The sequence below is a fragment of the Mustelus asterias genome, chromosome 9 (assembly GCF_964213995.1).
Source record: "Mustelus asterias chromosome 9, sMusAst1.hap1.1, whole genome shotgun sequence".
NCBI lineage: Eukaryota > Metazoa > Chordata > Chondrichthyes > Carcharhiniformes > Triakidae > Mustelus > Mustelus asterias.
In genome coordinates this window covers 39256329-39274067 of record NC_135809.1, presented here as the reverse complement: position 1 = coordinate 39274067, position 17739 = coordinate 39256329, and the positions used below count along the sequence as shown (strand labels likewise).

The 17739-nt window shown below is 43.9% G+C and overlaps 1 protein-coding gene across 5 annotated transcripts in view; it reads left to right on the top strand.

The window, feature by feature from the left end:
- LOC144498630 (uncharacterized) overlaps positions 1–17739 on the top strand; it is a 79716-nt gene that overhangs the window by 16276 nt on the left and 45701 nt on the right. For all 5 annotated transcript variants that reach the window (XM_078220028.1, XM_078220027.1, XM_078220031.1 and 2 more), the window contains exons 5-9: positions 8657–8768; positions 10006–10112; positions 11068–11194; positions 12986–13106; positions 16800–16885. In XM_078220028.1, coding sequence (XP_078076154.1) covers positions 8657–8768; positions 10006–10112; positions 11068–11194; positions 12986–13106; positions 16800–16885 — 553 coding nt within the window. The remainder of the gene's footprint in view (positions 1–8656; positions 8769–10005; positions 10113–11067; positions 11195–12985; positions 13107–16799; positions 16886–17739) is intronic.

Genomic DNA, 17739 nt, shown 5'->3' with positions numbered 1-17739 from the left:
GGATACACTTCATCAGGTCCTGGGGATTTATCTACCTTGATGCGCTTTAAGACTTCCAGCACCTCCTTCTCTGTAATATGTACACTCCTCAAGACATCACTATTTATTTCCCCAAGTTCCCTAACATCCATGCTTTTCTCAACAGTAAATGCTGATGAGAAATATTCATTTAGGATCTCGCCTATCTCTTGTGGATTAGCACAAAGATGACCTTGTTGATCCTTAAGAGGCCCTACTCTCTCCCTAGTTACTCTTTTGCCCTTTATGTATTTGTAGAAGCTCTTTGGATTCTCTTTTGCCTTATCTGCCAAAGCAATCTTGTGTCCCCTTTTTGCCCTCCTGATTTCTTGCTTAACTCTACTCCTACACCCCCTTTACTCTTCAAGGGATTCACTTGATCCCAGCTGCCTATGCATGTCATGTGCCTCTTTCTTCTTCTTGACCAGGGCCTCAATATCCCGAGTCATCCAGGGTTCCCTACTTCTACCAGCCTTGCCCTTCACTCAAAGAGGAATGTGCTTACCCTGAATCCTGGTTAATACACTTTTGAAAGCCACCCACTTACCAGAAGTCCCTTTGCCTTTCCACAGACTCCCCCAATTAACTTTTGAAAGTTCCTGCCTGATACCATCAAAATTGGCCTTGCCCCAATTTAGAATTTTAACTTTTGGGACAGACCTATCATTCTCCATAGCTATCTTAAAACTAATAGAATTATGGTCACTGGTCCCAAAGTGATCCCTCACTAACACTTCTGTCACCTGCCCTTCCTTACTTCCCAAGAGGAGGTCAAGTTTTGCCCCCTCTCTAGTTGGGCCATCCACATACTGAATAAGAAATTCCTCCTGAATACACTCAACAAATTTCTCTCCATCCAACCCTCTAATACTATGGCTGTCCCAGTCAATGTTGGGAAAGTTAAAATCCCCAATTATTACCCTATTTTTCTTGGAGCTATCTGTAATCTCCTTACATATTTGCTCCTCAATTTCCCGCTGACTATTTGGGGGCCTATAGTACAACCCTATCAAAGTGATTTCCCCTTCTTATTTCTCAGTTCTGCCCATATAGACTCAGTGGCCGAACCCTCGGATATATCCCCTCTCAGTACGGCCATGATGTTTTCCCTCATCAAAAGTGCAACTCCCCCTCCTCTCTTACCTCCTGTTCTATCTTTCCTATCGCATCTGTACCCTGGAACATTGAGCTGCCAGTCCTGTCCCTCCCTTAGCCATGTTTCAGTAATTGCTATAATATCCCAGTCCCACGTACCCATCCATGCCCTGAGTTCATCTGCCTTGCCCGTCAGGCCTCTTGCATTGAAATAAATGCAGTTTAATCTGAACTTCCCTTGCTCTCTGTCTTGCTTTTGCCTGATCTGTCTGGTACTAGGAATTCTCTAGAATTCTCCTCTAAACCTCTCTCTCTCTCTGCCTCTCATTCTTTCTTCAAGCTGCTGCTTAAAACTTACCACTGTGATGAAATTTTACCTAATATTGCCGTATGTGGCTCAATGTCTAATTTTGGGATGTTTTATTACATTAAAGGTGCTATATAAATACAAGTTGTTGAAACGTACTGATCAAGAACATTATCTCGTGCACAATTCAGCAATTTTTCCTTTGTTGTCCTTTACGTTGTTACTCAGTCTATATTAAGATAATTGCATTCTCCCATTTATTATTAAAGTTTTTGCATCTTTCTTCACTTTCCTTGTAAAATTGTTCCTCTAGCTTCTTGCCCTGCCATGTGCTCACCTGCCACACACACACCTCATTAGGTGGCTTATTGTGTACACCAATCATCACAATAGTTTCACTATTGTTCGTGAATTCTAACCAAATTGATTCTCCCTTTGAACGCTCAAGTACAAGATTCCTTTCTGTTATGCTCCACATTGAAGGATAAAACCAAGGCCGATCTTTACACACTCTCAGAAGCATTTATTTACAGAGACATGCATAACAAACATGTGCTTCCTCACCCCAATGTGTTAGTTGGTTCCTTTGTATAGAGGCAAAAGTGAATTCCCAGTAAGTACCTATCACCCACATACAGTTGATGTTCATTTAACAGATTTTCTTTTCTCCTTAAATTAAAATTAAAGTTAATATGTACGATCAAAATTTCAAAACAAATTAAATCAGAAACCACCACATTCTGTATGAAGCATTCCAACATGAGGTATACCTCCTCCAGGACCCATTGTGAGGTGTACCTCCACTAGGACCCATTCCATTGCGAGGTGTACCTCCACTAGGACTCATTCGATTGCGAGGTATACCTCCTCCATGACCCATTCCATTGTGAGGTATACCTCCTCCAGGAGCCATTCCATTGCAAGGTATACCTCCTCTAGGAGCCCTTCCATTGCGAGATATACCTCCTCCAAGACCCATTCCATTGCGAGGTATACTTCCTCCATGACCCATTCCATTGTGAGGTATACCCCCCCTCAGGACCCATTCCATTGCGAGGTATACCTCCTCTAGGAGCCATTCCATTGTGAGGTATACCACTATGGCCCATTCCATTGTGAGGTGTACCTCCTCCAGGAGCCATTCCATCGCGACGTATACCTCTTCTAGAGCTCATTCCATTGCGAGGTATACCTCCTCCAGGACCCATTCCATTGCGAGGTATACCTCCTCCAGGACCCATTCCATTGCAAGGTATACCTCCTCCAGGACCCATTCCATTGCAAGGTATACCTCTTCCAGGAGCCATTCCATTGCAAGGTGTACCTCCTCTAGGAGCCATTCCATTGCGAGGTGTACTTTCTCCAGGACCTATTCCATTTCGAGGTATACCTGCTCCAGGACCCATTCCATTGCGGGGTATACATCTCCTAGGATTCATTCCATTGTGAGGTATACCTCCTCCAAGACCCATTCCATTGTGAGGTATACCTCCTCAAGGACCTATTCCATTGCACGGTATACCTTCTTCAGAACCCCTAACAAGTTTTTCGTACACACATTTCTTTTTACAAAACAATCTGGCAAGATGATGACTTGCATCCACTATTCCATTTACTTTCTCTCTAGCATTTACTTCAAACCAGCAAGGTCAATCCCTAATCTTTTCTCACTGACACTTTTATAGAATGTGCATTATCCCAGAATGGATGATCATCTAACATCTTCAGTAAGGCCTTTGTATAAAATCATACTTAAAATATTTGACAAATAGAATCCCATTTCTATTACTCCCACATGAGCCAGTGTTTTAACAGCTGGAGTAGTTTTAACAACCCTTTGTATTTCCTTAACTTCCCAAGCTAAAGGACATTTCCCATTGGCAACACGGTGGCACAATGGTTAGCACTGCTGCCTCACAGTGGTTGGCACTGCTGCTTCACAGCGCCAGGGACCTGGGTTCGATTCCCAGCTTGGGTCACTGTCGATGTGGAGTTTGCACATTCTCCTCATGTCTGTGTGGGTTTCCTCCGGGAGTTCCGGTTTCCTCCCACAGTCCAAAGATGTGCGGGTTAGGTGGATTGGCCATGCTAAATTGGCCCTTAGTGTTAGGGGGACTAGCTAGGGTAAATGGATGGGGTTATGGGGCCTGGGTGGGATTGTGGTCGGTGCAGGCTCGATGGGCCGAATGGCCTCCTTCTGCACTGTAGGATTCTATGGTCACTGGTCCCAAAGTGATCCCTCAGTAACCTATGGTCTATGATCTATTTCTCACCCATGAGAAACGTTGTGAAAGTGGCTGCACCAGAATACCTGGTAGGAAGATTCCATGTGATGTGTCACTAAAAATGTCCAGCTTCTTGTTCTTTGGGCCACATAAGGATAGCTAAAAAATAATAATTTTTTGCCCATAAAACATCTTACTTTAGGGTGTTTTTTCATAGTACTTAACTCCAGCCGAGTGCACAATTACTTCAACTGACCAATCAAGCATTGCAATTACTCTGTCTCTTTAGGTAACACATTGCCTTTCCAAGATGACTTGGTATGATTAACCAGGATAGGAATAACACTCTCTAAATGGGACTGCTGATTTAAAGTTATTCCTGACCTACTTTGTTTAATACCTAAACCAATATTTTTAAAAGTCCCAAAAGCTTGACTCCCAATTTTTAATTCCACTCAAATCTTATTAACAACACCTGTCTCGAATTCTGTACCGCACCTTAAGAAATCATCAACCTGCATCATAAAGATGCTTGAGAGTTTTCCCACATGAGAATAATAAAGCATTGCTTTTAGTTGTACACAGCCTATTTTCAGCAAAACATCTCTGCAAAATACCATACCCAGGAAACATCATTCAGGCCGTGGACATGTTTGTTTAGTTTCCATAGTTTCCTTCTGCTTCTGCTGCCACTTTGATTTGATTTATTATTGTCACATGTATTAGTATGCAGTGAAAAGTATTGTTTCTTGCGTGCTATACAGACAAAACATACAGTTTACAGAGTACATAGGGGAGAAGGAAAGGAGAACTTTTCAGAAAGAAATGTGTCTGAAATTGCACAAAGTATCACACTGCAGAAAGTTTTGCTGAATAACTTAAAACTTCAGTGAGTATGTGGCCAAATAAGAATAAACAAAGAACAGTACAGCACAGAAACAGGCCCTTCAGCCCACCAAGCCTGCGCCGATCATGCTGTCCTATCTAGACCTACCGCCTGTATCCTTCTATTCCCCGCCTGTTCATCTGCCTATCCAGATAATTCTTAAATGTCACTAACGCGTCTGCCTCAACCACCTCACTTGGCAGTGCATTCCAGGCCCCCACTGCCCTCTGTGTAAAAAACCGCCCCCACACATCTCTACTGAATCTTTCCCCCCTTACTTGTGCCCCCCCTGTAATTGTCATTACTGCCCTGGGAAAAGCTTCCAACTGTTCCTCCTATCTATGCCCCATATAATTTTATAAGCTTCTGTCATCTCGCCCCTCAGCCTCTGTCTTAACAGGGAGAACAATCCCAGTTTATTCAATCTCTCCTCATAGCTAATATCTTCCATACCGGGCAACATCCTGGTAAACCTTTTCTGTACACTCTCCAAAGCCTCCATGTCCTTCTGATAGTGTGGTGACCAGAATTGGACACAGTATCCCAAGTGTGGCCTAACCAACATTTTATATAATTGCAACATAATTTTCCCACTTTTATACTCAATGCCTCGGCCGATGAAGGCAAGAATGCCATATGCTTCTTCATCACCTTTTTCACTTGTGCTGCCACTTTTGAGGGTCTGTGGACCTGTACTCCCAGATCTCTGTGGTGTCTTTTCTCCTGATGGTTCTGCCGTTTATTTTAAAGCTCCCACCTGAATTGGATCTACCAAAATGAATCACCTCACATTTATCCAGATTAAATTCCATCTGCCATTTCTCCGCTCAATTTTCCAGCGTATCAATATCCTGCTGTATTCTCTGACAATCTCCATCATTATCCACAACTCCAGCAATCTTAGTATCATCCGCAAACTTGCTAATCAGACCAGCTACGTTTTCTTCCAAGTCATTATATACATTACAAACAACAGAGGTCCCAGCACTGATTCCTGCAGAACACCACTAGTTAAAGACCGCCATTCAGTAAAACACCCTTCCACCGCTACCCTCTGTCTTCTATGGCCAAGCCAGTTCTGAATCCATCTAGCAAGCTCACCCTTGATCCCGTGTGATTTAACCTTTTGCACCAGCTTACCATGAGGGACCTTGTCAGATGCTTTACTAAAACTCATGTAGACAACATCCATGGCCCTTCTCTTGTCAATCATTTTTGTCACCTCCTCAAAAAACTCAATCAAATTAGTGAGACATGATCTCCCTCGTACAAAGCCATGCTGTCTGTCGCTAATAAGACCATTCAGTTCCAAACATGTATAGATCCTATTCCTAAGAATCTTCTCCAACAATTTCACTATAATTACCCAGGTTATCCTTGCTACCCTTGTTAAATAATGGGACATGATTGGCTATCCTCCAATCCTTTGGGACCTCACCTGTGGCCAACGATGAAACAAAGATTTCTGTTAGAGGCCCAGCAATTTCATCTCTTGTCTCCCTCGGTAATCTGGGATAGATGCTTCTGGCCCTGGGGATTTGTCTACCTTAATGCTTTTTAATACATCTAACACTTCTTCCCTCCTAATGATAACTTGCTCTAGAGAGTTTACATGCCCCTCCACGACACCATCAATCGATGTGTCCCTCTCCTTTGTGAATACCGAGCAAAGTATTCGTTAAGGATCTCACCCACTTCCTTTGGTTCTATGCATAATTTCCCTCCTTTGTCCTTGAGTGGGCCAACTCTTTCTCTAGCTACCCTCTTGTTCCTAATATATGTATAAAATGCCTTGGGATTCTCCTTAATCCGGCCTGCCTAGGACATTTTGTGACCCCTTTGTGCCCTCCTAACTCCTTGCTTGAGTTCTTTCCTAGGAAAGTGCTTCATCTGTTTTCAGTCACCTAGACCTTATGTATGCATCCTTTTCCTTTTTGACTAGGCTCGCAATTTCTCAGGTCATCCACAGTTCCCGAATCCTGCCTTTCCTGTCCTTCCTTTTCACAGGCACATGCTTGTCCTGCATTCCGATCAACTGCTCCTTAAAAGACCCCCACGTACCAGATGTGGATTTACCCTCAAACAGCCTCTCCCAAACAACAGCCTCCAAATCCTGCCTAATCTGGTTGTAGTTAGCCATCCCCCAATTTAGCACCTTACCCCTAGGACAACATTTATCCTTTTGCATGAATATCCAAAAACTTACGGAATTGTGGTCACTGTTCGCCACATGTTTCCCCACTGCAATTTTGATGATGTGGCTGGGCTCATTCTTTAGTACCAGGTCCAGTATAGCCCCCTCTCTAGCTGGATTATCCACATATTGTTCCAAAAAACCTTCCTGGACACACTGAACAAATTCCTCACCATCTGGACCCTTAGCCCTAAGGGATTTCCAGTCAATATGAGGAAAATTAAAGTCTCCCACTACAACAACCCTATTATTTCTACATCTGTCCAGAATCTGCTTACATATCCGTTCTTCAACTTCCCGTGGGCTGCTGGGAGTCCTGTAGTACACCCCCATCATAGTACTGCCCCCTTCTTGTTTCTGAGCTCTACTCATAGTGTCTCGTTACATGATTCTTCCAAGGTGTCCTCCCTCTATACAGCTGTAATATGTTAACTAACCAGTATTGCAACTCCCCCACCTCTTGCTAAACAGATTTTTAAGATTACTTTACTGCAGCACAAAGGATTTTCAAAGAAAAATTGGTTGCATTTTTCTGATTGTTTAGTTTTGATTTTGTTCCATTCCTGACTTGTCCAATCACTAAATGTCCAGTTGCGATTTGTTGCTGTCTTATGAATATAAAATTTGTGTCAGTCAGTTTCCAATGTACAGTCCTGATGCCTGAAGCATCTTGCAATAATTTGTGCTCTGCTCACAAGAGTCAAGGTAAACGTCGATGTTTCTTTGTGAAAAGACAGTGACATATCTTTCGAAACCACACTTGTGCTTTAGCTTAAGAATTTGTTTGAAGTTGTCTAAACTCTAGACCAACTATTGTCTATTTACCAATGTAAAATTATTCCAAATGAGCAACCGGTCTACCGGCCAGAACTCCCCTCAGTTCCTGATGAAACATTCTTGCTGATCAACTTGAATTACTTTGATTTACATTTTTATCTTCCAACCTTACTGTCACTGATTATTTTTGCGGCAAGTGTGCCTGAATCCAAATGGAAAAACAGCTCATATCGTGTCAAACCAGTTAGAACTGAGTAGACCTCCTGAATTTCCTGCTTTAGCGTGGCGCTGGGATCTACAAGCTCGATAATGATACAGATTTTTAAAAAGCTGACAGAAGATAATTATAAATTAGTTTGGCTTGATCAGCACATCCTGCTAATAACGGCAGCACATTAGCACAATGGTTAGCACTGCTGTTTCACAGCTCCAAGGACCTGGGTTTGATTCCCGGCTTGGGTCACTGTCTGTGTGGAGTTTGCGCATTCTCCCTGTGTCTGCGTGGGTTTCCTCCGGGTGCTCCAGTTTCCTCCCACAGTCCAAAGATGTGCGGGTTAGGTTGATTGGCCGTGCTAAAATTGCTCCTTAGTGTCCTGAGATGCGTAGGTTAGAGGGATTAGCGGGTAAATATGTGGGGATCTGGGGGTAGAGATTGTGGTCGGTGCAGACTCAATGAGCCAAATGCCCTCTTTCTGCACTGTAGGGTTTCTATGATTCTATGATGAACCGATCTAAAATGAAAACAGAAAATGCTAGAAAGACTTGGCAAGTCTGGCAGCATCTGTGGAGAGAGAAATAGAGTTAACAGAGTCTGAAAAAGAGTCATATGGACTCAAAACATTAACAGTATGGATATTTCTCTCTCCTCAGATGCTGTCAGTCTTGCTGAGTCTATCCAGCATGTTTTGTTTTCATTTCATATTTCCAACATCCAGAGTATTTTTGCTTTTATAGTAACTGACTTAAGTTCTGTTTTTGTTTCAGACGTAAGAATAGGATTAACTTTAGCGCAAATTCCAGAATATCTTTCTTAGTGACTCCAGGGTTGCAGCTTTTCTACGGTCAGGTTCTTGCATTTTATTTTGTGTGTTTTGAGGAATTTAACTAAATGCCAGTGAGACACAGTAATATTGCTTTCCTTTGGTTTGTATCAGGGTTTATCAGCTGGTACCACAGTTTCAGCCACCATGATGGTAGCACACAAAGTTGGCATTTCATTGCTTGTCACTGGTGGGATTGGAGGAGTGCATCGTGATGGACAAAACAGTAAGAGATTTGTTTAGATCTGCTTCACATATCCAAGACTCAAACTCAGGCATAAACTCGGGTACATTGTTAAGCAAATGTAGTTACTCAGTAAGACAGCCACACAGCATCTAACCTTTAGTTAAATTAAAAAAGCAAGCAGGAACTCAATCAATGGTGTTACATTAGAGTACTCTCAGTGCAGGGGAGGGCATTACAGTATGGATACAGTGATCCTGGTAGAGGGTATTACAATACAGATACACTCAATCCGGGAGAGAGCATTACAGTACAGATGCACTGACTTGGGGAGAGGGCATTACAGTATGCTTGCACTGACTCGCTGTTTTTAAAAGGCGCCTTGATCAGACTAAGAAATAACCTCCCCCCCCCAACCCCACCACACAGGTTTCAGGGACTCCTCCCCTCCCCTTGCCCACCCCCACCCCTGTGATCAATGCCGGCATCCGGCATCACCCTCTATCTCTCCCCCCACCCACCAACAGTCAAAGCCAGCATCTCCCTCTCCCCTTCCCACTACACAATCCCCCCCGCCCCCCCACCCTCACAAATGAGGCTCCTCCTAGTGTTGGCCCTGGCACAGGTAGGCACTGGCAGATTGGCAATGCCATCCTGTGCCGGGGGCAGTGCCCCAAAATGTCCCTCTCCCCGAGGGCTCTACTCACCTTTACGCCCTGGGCAGATCCCCTCAATAGGTTGACCACTGGGTAAGCCTGTTGTAAACGTCACGCCGGAGAGGTTTGGAAATATGGCGAGGGGGGCCTGTTAATTATACTAAAGTACATTAAAATGAGGTTCTCCTCTCTTGTAGGCATGAACCTCGCGACGTCACCAGCGGGGAATGGGGAGATTGTGGAATGTGACCTTTCCAGAGGGAATTGCGTTTCCTGACTCTCTTCAGATTTTCAGCCCACGTCACAGTTCTTTCTGACAGCGAACGTGTGCTGAAAATCACTCCGTATAATTTTGTGTAATGCCTGTGATTTAGAATTGAGTTGAAGGGTTCCGGGGAATATATATTACCCATCACTCATTTGAGTTATAACCACTATTCTGTGAACAGCTGAAATATAGATTAAACAAATCTTTTGCCATCATGTTGGGGAGCACCTACACATAATTAAGCAGACTTTACATTAATAGTTATTAGGAATTGTTCTGTGGAATGTTCCACAAGACTGGTGTTGGAGTAGCCTCCGTGAGCCTAACAGATGATGCCATTGTTTTAATTTTACAGCATTGGATATAAGCACAGATCTGACTGAGCTGGGACGTAATCCTGTTGCTGTGATCTCAGCAGGAGTCAAATCCATCCTGGATATTGGACGAACACTGGAATACTTGGTATAGTGGCTCATGTCTTTTGTAGAGAAATATTATCCCATTGTGGCTGACTTTGAATTCCGCCTAGTCTGGCTTTTTCATTCTTTATGCAATAAGTTTGAATCAATCTTGTAACAGTTCAGAGTAAGTGTAAATCCACAGTGGAAACAGCAAATAATTTAACACAAAATTAATATTAGAGCTACTACTGCAGTAAAAACAGGAAGTGCTGAAAAACTCAGTAGGTCTGGCAGAGAGACCTGCCAGAGAGGTGGAGAGATAAACAGAGTTGATGTTCCGAGTCCATACGACTCTTCTTCAGAGTTAAAGAGAGTGAGAAATTGATGAGATGACTAGTGCGGTATATGGGTGCTGCATGTTGTTGGACCCCCTGTTGGAAAAAGCTTTATTTTGCACCTGACCTGGGGTACTTACTGCTGATAGTGGATGGTGAGGGGGGGGGGGGGGCGATGGTGGGGGGGCTGGAAGTTACATATGATACATACTTAGCCTTAATTGGCCAACACTTAACATTTTAAGTGGGCTCTGTGATACCAGCACACTAATGGATACAAAGTGAGAATGTGGACAAATGCCTCCTCATTTCTCCTAAGTCTTAATGTGAAGGTATGACCCAGCTCCCTGAAAGTATTGCTGATCCTTGCTGTGTCACTGACTGTCAGGTTTCGGACTCCCTCTCCAGTCAATTTCCCATGTTTTTATCATCCAGAGAGGCAGAAAGTGGCAGCGTTGATTTTATTTACCCTTCCTGCATTCCTCATATTTTTATTTTCTCCCTTTTCGCTAATTCTCGGAAACTCATTTTTCCCTCTTTTCTATGCCTCATTATACAAATACAACATTGGAAGATGTCTGTGCTCTCATTGAAATAGATCTATGGATGATGGAAAATGAAAGTGAAGTTTCAGCAAGCTTCTGTTATTTTGGCTAATTTTCTCTGCTTTGTTTGCTGTAGGAGACACAGGGGGTTTGTGTGGCAACATTTGGAAAATCACGTGACTTCCCGGCATTCTTTCTTCCAAAAAGTGGTTTTCAATCTGCTTTCAATGTCAGCGATGAAGAGGAAGCAGCCCAGCTTATTGGTAGGTTATGATTGCTTGATTTTACCTGGGATTACAGACCATATATTGTAAACTGTTCATGAAAATCTGCATTGCATCCACTGGTCTCTATGTAGAAGGAATCAAGAAATTGTCATGTGGCAGTGATTACAACTGTTCCAATTTATTGATTTAGATCACAGTTGATGAATCTCTCCAGTAGATTCAATGCCTTGTGTCACAATGAACTATGTAAACTGGAAAAATCCCTAATTCAATCCCCCAGCCACTTTCTGTTGAGTTAACTTTCCAAAGCAGCCATAAGGGTATTACTGTTGGTTTAGGGAAAGAAGATAAGTCATGGATTCCACTCCATTCCTACAGTGCTGAAGAGGCCATTTGGCTCATCGAGTCTGCATCGACTCTCTGACAGAACATCTTATCCAGGACCTCCCATCTGTCCTATCCCCATTATCCCACTCTTTACCATGGCTAATCCACCTAACCTACACGACTTTGGACATTAAGGGGCAATTTAGCAAGGCCAATCCACCTAACCCAGTGGGAGGAAACAGGAGCACCGGGAAGAAATCCACGCAGACACGGGGAGAATGTGCAAACTCCACACAGACAAGGCTGGAATTGAACTCGGGTCTCTGGCACTGTGAGGCAGCAGTGCTAACCATTGTGCTACTGCGCCGCCCTGATCTGTGCAGTTAGTTTGGGCTTTGTTGTGATTTCTGCCATGGTGGAATAGCCTCCCCACATTCAGTGTGGAAACTTTGCACATGAGGAAAGGTCACTTGGATGAAGTACCAGAAGACTGTAAACTTGATCCCAATGCCTTCAGGAGAAGAGGAGAGAAAAAGGAAGAGGAATTCCTTCCTTTAACATATTTATTGATGTCAGTGCACTTACTGAGGGAACATTTGTTGTTTTGTGTTTGCTCCTGCTCTCCTACATTGATGGAGAAGTTTTAAAGTTTATTTATTAGTCTCACAAGTAGGCTTACATTAACACTAATGAAGTTACTGTGAAAATGCCCTAGTCACCACATTCCAGCGTTTGGTTGGGTATCTTGAGGGAGAATTTAGCATGGCCAATGCACTTAACCAACACGCCTTTCGGACTGTGGGAGGAAACCGGAGTGCCCGGAGGAAACCCATGCAGACACGGGGAGACCGTGCAGACTCCACATAGACAGTGACCCAAGCCGGGAATCGAACTCGGGTCCCTGGCGCTGTGAGTCAGTGGTGCTAACCACTGTACCACCCATGTCAGATGAGAAATGTGTGATTTCAACCAAAGCTGTCCTGACTATTAAAACATTGGAAATAGTTCAATGATGAGCAGAATGGATAATCATCTCAGAGGCTGGACAACTCTCTTCCAGGTAGAACAAGGCATGAGTAACTGACCAGCTGTGTACAGGTTGCAGAGTGACCAGTGACCATGCCAGGGACCATTTGGCTTCAGTTGTCTGGCTGAGTTTGTTGAAATTCATGTAAATGTGACGTATCCAATGCCGCCTTTAAGGTGATAAATTTGTAGAGGCGCGTAACAATTATATCCAATCTCCTTTTAAAGAACATTGAAAGGAAATAATTTCCCAACAGCCACCAGGAATGCAATCAAATTGAATAATTTTAACCTGAATTCAATGTTCTAATGGCCAATTTATGTATATCAGAGATTTCATAACTTTTTAAGAGCCAGTCATAGTTTTTCTGCATAGCTTTCTGTTTTTATGGCAAGACTGACAGCTCTAACCAACTGAAGGAACTACAATGACTGGACAATAAAGTGAAAGTATTTGTTATTTAATTTGAATAGCCAATGCCCATAAATTTGGCCAAGGCAGCAGTGTGCTGATAGCTGTACCTATTCCAGAGGAGCAGACAGCATCAGGTCTTCTTATTGATGATGCAATCCAGCAGGCTGTGGAAGAAGCACGGTAAGAAACACAAACAAAATTATGATCACTCATTGAGTCAACAGTGATATTTTGGGGGTGAATTTGCACAGGGATTTCCCTCACTAGCCTGCATAAGAACCACCATGGAAACCCCTGAAAACTGGTGCAAAAGGTGCTTAATCTCAGTTATTATTTATACAGCTTTTTCTGCTGAAGTTACAGCAATCAGGAAATTCATCACCTAAAGTCTCATCTTTGTGCACTTTGTCTGGTTGGGTTGGTGATTATCAACAAGCCTTTGGGTGCCGGTCTTGCGGGGAGTCATGATTTAACCTCGATCTGGGAGTCAGTGGTTCCATTTGCTTGAGTTATGGGGCTTCCTGTTCATAGCAGAAGTCATGTTGAAATCCTCCATCTCTCAGTTAAAGATGTGGTTGCAGGGATGGTGTAGGAGGGAGGGTTTCAGATACGTGGATAATTGGAACACATTCTGGGGAAGGTGGGACCTGTACAAACAGGACGGGGTGCACCTGAACCAGAGGGGCACCAATATCCTGGGAGGGAAATTTGATACGGCTCTTCAGGGGGGTTTAAACTAATTTGTCAGGGGAGTGGGAAAAGGAGTTGTAGTCCAGAAGTCAGTGAGGGTGGTGAGGTATTGGGGAAGGTATCAGGGTCAAGGGTGGGTACCGGTAGACAGGAAGGTGGATTGAAGTGTGTCTACTTCAATGCAAGGAGCATCCGGAACAAGGTAGATGAACTTGGGGCGTGGATTGGTACTTGGGACTACGATGTTGTGGCCATTACGGAGACGTGGGTAGAACAAGGACAGGAATGGTTGTTGGACGTTCCGGGGTATAGATGTTTCAGTAAGTGTAGGGAAGCTGGTAAAAGAGGTGGAGGAGTGGCATTGTTAATCAAGGATAGTTTAACGGCTGCGGAAAGGCACTTCGAGGGGGATCTGCACACTGAGGTAATATGGGCTGAGGTTAGAAATAGGAAAGGAGTGGTCACGTTGTTAGGAGTTTACTATAGGCCCCCAAATAGTAATAGAGATGTGGAGGAAGAAATTGCTAAGCAGATTATGGATATGTGTGGGGGTCACAGGGTAGTTGTCATGGGGGACTTTAACTTTCCAAATATTGATTGGAACCTTTGTAGGTCGAATAGTTCGGATGGGGCAGTTTTTGTGCAGTGTGTGCAGGAGGGTTTTCTGACACAATATGTGGATAGGGCGACAAGAGGTGAGGCCACATTGGATTTGGTACTGGGAAATGAACCGGGCCAAGTGTTAGATTTGGTTGTGGGAGAGCACTTTGGAGATAGTGACCACAATTCGGTGTCTTTTGTTATTGCAATGGAGAGGGATAGGGCCGTATGGCAGGGCAAGGTTTACAATTGCGGGAGAGGTAATTATGATGCGATTAGGCAAGAATTAGGGGGCATAAGTTGGGAACAGAAACTGTCAGAGAAAGGCACTAATGAAAAGTGGAACTTTTTCAAGGAACAAATACTGGGTGTCCTTGATAGGTATGTCCCTGTCAGGCAGGGAGGAAATGGCTGAGTGAGGGAACCATGGTTCACGAAAGAGGTGGAATGTCTTGTGAAAAGGAAGAGGGAAGCTTATGTAGGGATGAGGAAACAAGGTTCAGATGGCTCGATTGAGGGTTACAAGTTAGCTAGGAACGAGCTGAAAAAGGGGCTTAGGAGAGGTAGGAGGGGACACGAGAAGTCCTTGGCGGGTCGGATCAAGGAAAACCCCAAGGCTTTTTACTCTTATGTGAGGAATAAAAGAATGACCAGGGTGAGGTGAGGGCCGGTCAAGGACAGTAGTGGGAACTTGTGTATGGAGTCAGTAGAGATAGGCGAGGTGATGAATGAATACTTTTCTTCAGTGTTCACCAAGGAGAGGGGCCATGTTTTTGAGGAAGAGAAGGTGTTACAGGCTAATAGGCTGGAGGAAATAGATGTTCGGAGGGAGGATGTCCTGGCAGTTTTGAATAAACTGAAGGTCGATAAGTCCCCTGGGCCTGATGAAATATATCCTAGGATTCTTTGGGAGGCAAGGGATGAGATTGCAGAGCCTTTGGCTTTGATCTTTGGGTCCTCACCGTCCACGGGGATGGTGCCAGAGGACTGGAGAGTGGCGAATGTTGTTCCTCTGTTTAAGAAAGGGAATAGAAATGACCCTGGTAATTATAGACCGGTTAGTCTTACTTCGGTGGTTGGTAAATTGATGGAAAAGGTCCTTGGGGATGGGATTTACGACCATTTAGAAAGATGCGGATTAATCCGGGACAGTCAGCACAGATTCGTGAAGGGCAAGTCGTGCCTCACAAAATTGATTGAATTTTTTGAGGAGGTAACTAAGTGTGTTGATGAAGGTAGGGCAGTTGATGTCATATACATGGATTTTAGTAAGGCGTTTGACAAGGTCCCCCATGGTCGGCTTATGATGAAAGTGAGGAGGTGTGGAATAGAGGGAAAGTTGGCCAATTGGATAGGTAACTGGCTGTCTGATCGAAGACAAGGTGGTGGTGGATGGAAAATTTTCAGATTGGAGGCAGGTTGCTAGCGGAGTGCCATTGGGATCAGTGCTTGGTCCTCTGCTCTTTGTGATTTTTATTAATGACTTAGAGGAGGGGGCTGAAGGGTGGATCAGTAAATTTGCTGATGACGCCAAGATTGGTGAAGTAGTGGATGAGGTGGAGGGCTGTTGTAGGCTGCAAAGAGACATAGATAGGATGCAAAGCTGGGCTGAAAAATGGCAAATGGAGTTTAACCCTGATAAATGTGAGGTGATTCATTTTGGTAGGACTAATTTAAATGTGGATTACAGGGTCAAAGGTAGGGTTCTGAAGACTGTGGAGGAACAGAGAGATCTTGGGGTCCATATCCACAGATCTCTAAAGGTTGCCACTCAAGTGGATAGAGCTGTGAAGAAGGCCTCTCGTGTGTTAGCTTTTATTAACAGGGGGTTGGAGTTTAAGAGCCGTGGGGTTATGCTGCAACTGTACAGGACCTTGGTGAGACCACATTTGGAATATCGTGTGCAGTTCTGGTCACCTCACTATAAGAAGGATGTGGAAGCGCTGGAAAGAGTGCAGAGGAGATTTACCAGGATGCTGCCTGGTTTGGAGGGTAGGTCTTATGAGGAAAGGCTGAGGGAGCTAGGGCTGTTCTCTCTGGAGCGGAGGAGGCTGAGGGGAGACTTAATAGAGATTTATAAAATGATGAAGGGGATAGATAGAGTGAACGTTCAAAGACTATTTCCTCGGGTGGATGGAGCTATTACAAGGGGACATAACTATAGGGTTCGTGGTGGGAGATACAGGACGGATATCAGAGGTAGGTTCTTTACGCAGAGAGTGGTTGGGGTGTGGAATGGACTGCCTGCAGTGATAGTGGAGTCAGACACTTTAGGAACATTTAAGCGGTTATTGGATAGGCACATGGAGCACACCAGGATGATAGGGAGTGGGATAGCTTGATCTTGGTTTCAGATAAAGCTCGGCACAGCATCCTGGAAACAAAGGGCCCTGACTTTACCGGCACAGCCCTGAAATTGGGGTGGGCGAGGCTCGCAGAACGGCATTCTCCAATGACATCGGGCGCGATCTTACGAGCCTTGGGAGGCCGTGCCGGTGAAATCAGGGCCAAAGAGTTTGGACATTTCTGATTGAGAGAGGAGACTGAACATGACTATGACCTTTCTTGTTTCTCCTCCACCAGGGATAAAGGTATCCTGGGCAAGGATGTTACTCCCTTCGTTCTGAGCAGAGTTGATGAACTCACCAAAGGAATTTCTTTGACTGCCAGTATCCTTCATATTTTGAACTATTTCCAGACTGCAACATTTCTTTAACATGATTCACTTCATATGGACAAGAACATGTGCACAGGAGAATTATGTAGGTCCAGATATACAAATTGAAGACTTTGCAAGGTTAAGTACAACGCTCGATTTGTATGGTCATCCCTGTCAAGTTAGTCACCTGAGAGGAACACAGGTGATTTCAGAGACCACACTGATCGAAGTACAAGTGTATTTGGAATAGTTATATGCGTTAGAAGTGAAGGGATGAATCTTCATTCGCTGATACCATCATTTAACAGGCATCTTCAGCCTCAGTGGTTGCAGTAGAATTACAAGGTTGACTTACAGGAACCAACTTTAAAGATGACAGCCAATGCAGTTACTGAATAGTTAAATATGGGCCTGGTCTGGTACACTTTTATATTATGTTGGATGGGGCAGGGTTTTTGCTTTGGTGGAAGAAACAATACAGAGATTCTGGGGTTATATGTGCGAGTCAGATTATTCATTTCTTTTGTCAATAACTTCAAAGTTGTTAATTTACATCCCTTAATAATTATGCCATTCAGATAAGTGACAGATTTGCCTGGGTTAACTGTGTCAATCCCTTTCAGTATTGCAAACATTGGATAGGCTAAGGAGGCTGAGAGGAGATTTAATTGAGGTGTATAAAGTTAGGTGGGGCCTAGATAGAGTGGATAGGGAGGAGCTATTTCATGAACAGAGAGGTCAATAATCAATAAACTAATTGGTAGGAAGATTAGAGAGGAACTGAGCAGTAATCTTTTGCTTTGAGGTGGCAAGGGCCTGGAACTCACGATCTAAAAGGGTGGTGGAGGCAGAAATCTTCATCAC